Below are 6,555 nucleotides of genomic sequence, written 5' to 3'. Positions count from 1 at the left end.
CCCGAGCCCAGCCGCACGCCTTCCCGTCCCCCAAGCACCGAGGTGCTCGGCCCTGCGTTGCCCCAGCCCCGAGTGCCCGCGAAGGGGCAGGCAGAAGCCGGAGTCACGGCCTCTCCCGGCCGGGGGAAGGCGCGGCAGCCCGGGCCACGGCCTCCCTCTGACCCGGGGCGAGGGGGACGGGCAGCCGGGCCGCGACCTCCCCCCGTGCCGGGCGGCGGGGAGGCTGTGCCGCCCGGGCCTGACCCCGCCGCGGCGCCTCCCCTCAGGAGAGCCGCGGAGGGGCCGCGGGCCCAGGCGCGCCCTCGCCGGGACCCCCCTCCGGCGGCGCCTCGCGGGCAGCGGCGGCCAGGCCCGGCCGTGGGGAACGGAGCGGCCCGCGGGGCCGGGGCCGGGGCCGGGGCCGCCGCGAGCATGCGCGAGCCGCGCGCGTCACGGGAGCGGGCGAGGCCGGCGGGAGCGCGGAGCCCCGGCGCGCCCCCTCCTTCTCGCCGCCGCCGCTCCCGCGCCTCCATTCGGCTCCGCCGAGCGCTGCCAGCGCGCCCCGCCGCCGCCCGTTAGAGACCCGCCGCAGAGGGGAGAGCGCGACAGCCGGGAGCACGGGAGAGGGAAGGACCCTCCCCCCGCCGCGAACCCTCTTCTTCCTCCTCCTCCTCCTCCTCCGCCTCCTCCCTCCCCGCCTCCGCCTCCGCCTCCCGGCCGGGAAGAGCTCGCCGTGCCCGCAGCAACCCCGCTGGATGCACTGAGCGCTCGGGCGCGGGGAGAGGGGCAGGAGGGAGCCGGGAGCCCCGCCGCCGAGGCGCTGCGCTGCCCGGAGGCTCACGGCCATCTGCTTTAATTCTTTTATTCGCCCCCCCCGCCCGCCGGTGGCTGGCTTTGCCCCTGCCTCCTCCTCTCTGCCCGCGGGAGCCAGCCGAGGCGGCGGCGGCGGCGGCGGCGGGGGCTGCATTTTTCCCCCTCCCCCTCCCCTTTTTTTTTTTTTAAATTTTTTTTTTTTTTTAAATTTTCGTCGCCGCCATGGGATGTACCCTGAGCGCCGAGGAAAGAGCCGCCCTGGAGCGGAGCAAGGCCATCGAGAAGAACCTGAAGGAGGACGGGATCAGCGCCGCCAAAGACGTGAAACTCCTCCTGCTCGGTGAGAACCCGCTGGTGTCCCCCCCCCCGCCCCGCGTCCCCTTACCCGCCTCCTCCCCCGCGCTTATCCCCCCTCATCTCTCTTTCAACAGGGGCCGGAGAGTCGGGGAAAAGCACCATCGTGAAGCAAATGAAGTAAGTCCCGCGGGGGAAGAGGGTGGGGGGTGAGTAAACGGCGTTAATGGGAGGGAGAACGGGGCGGGGGCTCACTGAGGTGAGTGAGGGCCGGCGGGCGCCATGTTTACCTGAGGGGACCGCGAGGGCGGGAAGGCGAACAGCGAGGGGAAGGCCGTGCCACCGCCGTTCCCGCTGCTGTTCAGGGCCGATGTGGTGCTGAAGTGTCGCCCGGCGGCCTCGCCCCGCGGCGGAGGGGGGGAAGGTGGGCTGCGAGCGGGGGGGCCGCTCGCAGTCCACCTTCCCCACCTCCGCCGCGGGGCGAGGCCGCGCAGATGTCCCCGTGGAAGCGGACCGCTGTCAGTTATGCTTAATGTCGAGGTGTTATCTGCCGGCTCTGCGGATTTAAATCAAGGCTCCCTACTACTCAAACCCCCTTTTATTGAGATTTTAGCCTCTCCTTTTAATTAATGAAAGACGAGCTTGGCCGCCCATCACCAATTAAATTTAAACCCCTCCTTGCCAAGCCTGGGGTCCGGGTCTCCCGAGGCTGCCCGGCAGGGACCGAGGTGGCTGCCCCTCGCCGGGGCTCCCCTACACACGCTCTCCCTGTGCTTAATTAGACGTTACTGTGCAATAAACAGCAGTGAAAACCCCACCGCACGGTCTCTTCCAACGCGTCACCGCGGCTGGAGTAATTGCATCCCGTAGGAAAGCAGGTGCAGGGGAAGGCTAATGAAGGGGTGGAGGTACTCCTGTGGCAGCGTTATTCTTTTTTCCCTTCCTCCTTTTTAATTAAAATCCAATGAAATACCCCAGCCTCCCACCGAAACAGACATGATGGGCTGGTTCGAGGCGGGCGCCATCACGAAACAAGTCCGGGCGCTGGTTCGGGGTCTGGATTCGGTCGGGCAGAGGCACGGAGCGGTTGCTGCTTTGCGATGCCGGCGGTTGCAGAGGGATCCGTGGCTGGGAGGGGCCCCCCGGGGACCGGGGTTGCTTAGCGAGGGGGAGAGGCAGCAGAGCTGGGTGTGGATGGGGGTGCAGGGAGGGGGGGTGCAGGCTGCGCTCCGCAGTCCCGGGAGCGGGTGCCTTTGCGGGGTGCCAGGCTGTGAGCTGGCCGCCGCGGGGGCTGGGGTTGTGCCGGCCGGCGGGCAGGTCCCGGCGCGGCGCGGCTGCGGCTTTCAGGCGGTTCGCGTGGTGGACAGCGCCCAGCGGGGACTCGAACCGCCGGTAGCGCTGCCGCTTCGGCACCGCTCGGCTCCTCCCGGCGGCGGCCGAGCGCCGCGCTCGGCCGCCTTCGGAGGCGGTCGGGGAGAAGCCGAACGGGCTCGGAAATAGCCGAAGGGGCTCGTCGCCGATCGGCAATCTGTTGCCCTGCACTCCCGTAGCCGCCCCGGGTGTGCGTGTGTGTGAGTGTGCGTGCGCCACGGGGGCAGATCCGGGCCTTCAGCCCAGCTCCTCTCCAGCCAGAGTGGCTTAGCGGGTGACCCGGATATTTCTGTATCAACTCTGTGGCCGCTGTGTCCAGCCCTCGGGGGCTCACAGGGGACTAAACCGTCATCCCCGCCTGAGGCAATGTTTTTCCCAAGGCACTGCGGGTCTGGGAGGTCTCGCTGCGAGGAGGCTTGCCTCCAGTGCACGGCGGTCTCCGCAGATTTTCCCACTGACATTTGTGTACCCTGCTTCTGTAAAGGCTCCGAGCTTCCCCTTTCACAGTTTGAAAGGGGGCTGTCACCCCGACAGTTTGATCTGGGGCTGGGGTGGGTTTGGTTTGCACTTGTTTGTGTGCAAAAGGTGGATCCGGGGAGATGTTACTGCAGATGAACACCAATAATTTATTTAATCTCTAGGAATTGCTTCTGCAGAAGCATGCTGGAATGGTGAGCGATGGGTTTTGTTTGAAGGGAGAGGCTGTGGGTACCACAATAGCAGTGCATACACACAGAGCCCATAGGCAGGAGGGCAGGCAGTGACCACGCTGGCTTACACAATTTGTGTACAGTGACTCTTGTTTTCCAAAGAGCAGAGCTCCTGTTTTTTTGAAGCAAATTGCATCAAGATAATAACCTGTTTGTTGGACTAGATCAGTATATTGAGGACTGAAATATACCCTGTTTTATATATATTTTTTTTTATTTTTATATATGCATATATATGCATATATGTGTATTTTCCATGAAACATTCTTCACGTAACCCATGCTGGGCTTGCAGCTGTGTACCTAACTTGAAAATGCCGAGAAGGCTGCTATGGAGAAAGGCCTCGTAGTGTCAGAAACTGGGAGGCGTCCGTCAGAGTGGAAACTCCAGTGAACTGTGCGGAGGCTGGGGTGGGGACAGCGGTGTTGCTATGAGCACAGCAGCAGGCATCTGGAGAGAGCCGCGCAGCCGTGGGCGCTGGGGAGAGTGATGTGCAGGGAACAACTTGGGGAAATTAACATTTCTGAAAATTAATTTAAATATAATGTAGGCATTAGCATTTCACCTGGTCAAGCTCCATTAGACAGGCTTGCTGAGAACCTAATGAATTCTTAATAAAGATTAAATCGCATGTTCATTAGATTTTGATGAAAGAGACTGCTATTTTATTTTTTAATACTGTGTTATTGGTGTGCTTCTAGATAATAAATCTCATCCTCATGAATGGCTAAAGCAGCTTCACACTTGGATATTGCCTTGAAAAGAAGCACAGGAATCTGCAGACAGATGAGAAAACGCTAAGACAAAGGAACAGAGGGCAGGCATTGTTAGAGAGGACTAAGAAGAGGTTACACACTGTCCAGTTAATCCTTGAAATATTAGGTAGCGGGAGAAGAAGTGACAGGTAGAAATTACAATAATTTGAGAGTGCAGCTAGGATGGGGATTAGGATGTTTTAGTGAAATATTTGGAGATACCTTTCAGCTGGTGAGCGGGGAGTTATCCAGCAAAGAAAGAGGTACTGGTGAATGGCAGAGAGGTAGAACTGGAGGCTAGCGTGCACATCTCAAACGGTGGCAACACAGGCTAGGAATGGCACTTTTCTTAGCACCCAAGGTCATTTTGACACCCTTAACCCTTGCGCTTTGACTACACCCATCGTGGCTGATTAGGTTCTCTTGTTATATTTTCACAACCAGTCTTGCAGTCCAGATACTTTCACCCATGGCTCAAAATGCAGGGCCATGGCCAAGCTAGTCAGGGGAACGGTCCTGAAAGGCGTGGTGGTTGTGCCATGCAAGCCAGTGAGACTCCAGAGTGTGCCACAGTGTTCAGAATCAGGCTGTGACCAGGTTCTATTTTCACTCATCTTAAACTAAAAATCAGCTTTAACCAAGCAAGTCTGGGGCCTCCTTTGAGGATCCAAGCCAGAGGGTGAGTGTTACCGGACAAGAGAAATTCATCTTCCACCCCCACCACCCCATCTCAGCAAATTCACTTTGATGTAGGACTGCAATGGATGTCAACATTTTTTAGCTCTTATGTCTTGAAATAAATGTTGAGCACATGCAGAATTTGGAATATGCGACCTTCTTTTCTGGAATACCTGGACTGTAGTATGGAATCAAGACTGCTGTTATTCTAGGATATTTTTTGTGGAGACATAACTCTAGTGAACATGTTTGTTCATCAAAAGCCCCAGCCTAGGAAGACACCAAGCATATCTCCATCTGTTGCTGCTCAGCAGAATACTTAAATATGTGCAACGGTCCAGTGGTGAGCAGGGATGGATTACTCAGGTGGGGACACCATCCGCTGCCATCAGCATGAAGCTTCTAGGGAATTCAGTGTTTAATTGCGCTAACGCAGAGAGGCTGAGTTAGGTGCCGTGGCTTCAAAAACAAGGTCCTGCCACTTTCTCGGCAGCAGCCACTCTGGATGCTGAGCCATAACCTTCCCAAACGAGGGGTTAGTGATGGCTGTGGCATTCAGGAAGAGACATGGCTTCACCTGCCCACAGGAAAATTCTGGGGTTTGGGGTTTGGTTTTGGATTTTGCCTCTGCAGAAGCAGCAGCTTCTGTCCCCTGCTGAGCTGGGAGCAGAAGGCTGGGTCTAGCTCCCTTTCACAAGATGCCGGAGCTTCCAGCCCTCCGTGTCCTCCAAAACAGCTGTGTCTCACTTCACCAGCAATGCTGGCAGTATCTCAGTTGATAGGCTCCTTTGCTGTGCCATTTTTTGCAAAATGTTTTTATGTTATGTATGAGGAGGATGGGAATATGCAATCAGGAGAAAAATACACTAGCGTACAATGCTTATCTTTAAATATCTACTATCTTCTCCCCAACAGCCATCAGTCCCAATAGCCGTCTGATATATTGTTTTGACCTTTTTCAAAAAGCCCCTCAAAACAGCCCCAGGCTCTACTTGCTCTCTGTGTAACTGAATTACTTATAATCTAATGAACTTCTTCAGAGTGAGAAGCAGTCCCCGCCCACTGGTTTTAGAGACCATCTCAGCAATTTGATGGTAAATGCCATTGAAACAAAATGGTGTGTTGTGAACACCCACTTGAGCGCTCTTGGCCGCATGTCTGTATCTCAAAGCTGTAGTGATTTCACGCTTGCAGCCCCTTCCCCCGGGAATACCTCACTCCATGGGGGCTTATAGCGTGGAGCTGCTTCGCTTCTGCGGCGTGTTCCCGGGGAGAGGACAGCAAACTGCCTCTTCGTGGCCTGTCCCACTCCTCAGCGCAGGTTTTCTGCCCTGCAGCACTGGGTGGGGACCCCCACGCGGCCCCCTTGCCTTGCTCCCATCCAGGAACTGTTTGATCACAGTGCGAGCTGGCAGCCCAGAGGCACGAACCTCGCTAAAGCGTCAGGTCAGGCAGAGCCATCCTCATCCTTATTTGTCTCCTGCTCTGTTTTCCAGGATTTCTGTGACTTAAGGCCCAAAGTAGGGCAGCGACAGGCTGTGCCTGGGCAATATTTGAATTGGGTTTCAATAAGCAGGGGAAAGAGCTGCAGCCTTTCTGATGAAGTTGTGTCATTCTCCCAGGACCCGCTCCAGTGCACTCTGCCCTGGGTGTGGATTTGGCACAGTACATATGGCATACTGTTGCTCTTCAGACCCCAGCAGAGAGGCAACTCTGGTGGGGCTGTTTTGGCAGTGAAACCTGTATCTGGTAGTAAACCGCCTGCTGCGGCAGTTCTGGGTGTAGGGGTGGCAGCTAATCAGTGCATTGCCTGCCTTGAGGAAGGCAGAGTCTCCTGCCAGGGCATGAGCGATCATCCCGGTGGAATCTGCTGCAGGAGGGGGCTCTCCCTCGCTGCAGCTTTTTTCCCCACCTCCTTCTCAGATGCTTTCTTGCATCCCTGGATGCTGTGGGTA

At 57.3% G+C, this 6,555-nt stretch overlaps 1 protein-coding gene across 2 annotated transcripts in view; it reads left to right on the top strand.

The window, feature by feature from the left end:
- Nucleotides 1–471: 471 nt before the first annotated feature.
- The window catches only part of GNAO1 (G protein subunit alpha o1), a 146,210-nt gene continuing 140,126 nt past the window's right edge, over nucleotides 472–6,555 (top strand). The window contains exons 1-2 of one of the 2 annotated variants that reach the window (XM_075161009.1): nucleotides 472–1,132; nucleotides 1,224–1,266. In XM_075161009.1, the coding sequence (XP_075017110.1) occupies nucleotides 1,015–1,132; nucleotides 1,224–1,266 (161 nt within the window). In that variant the 5' untranslated portion in view covers nucleotides 472–1,014. The remainder of the gene's footprint in view (nucleotides 1,133–1,223; nucleotides 1,267–6,555) is intronic. The other variant, XM_075161011.1, reaches the window with a different exon arrangement.

Source organism: Calonectris borealis, chromosome 12 (assembly GCF_964195595.1).
Source record: "Calonectris borealis chromosome 12, bCalBor7.hap1.2, whole genome shotgun sequence".
NCBI classification, from domain to species: Eukaryota; Metazoa; Chordata; class Aves; order Procellariiformes; family Procellariidae; genus Calonectris; species Calonectris borealis.
This window is presented reverse-complemented; position numbering and strand designations above follow the sequence as displayed.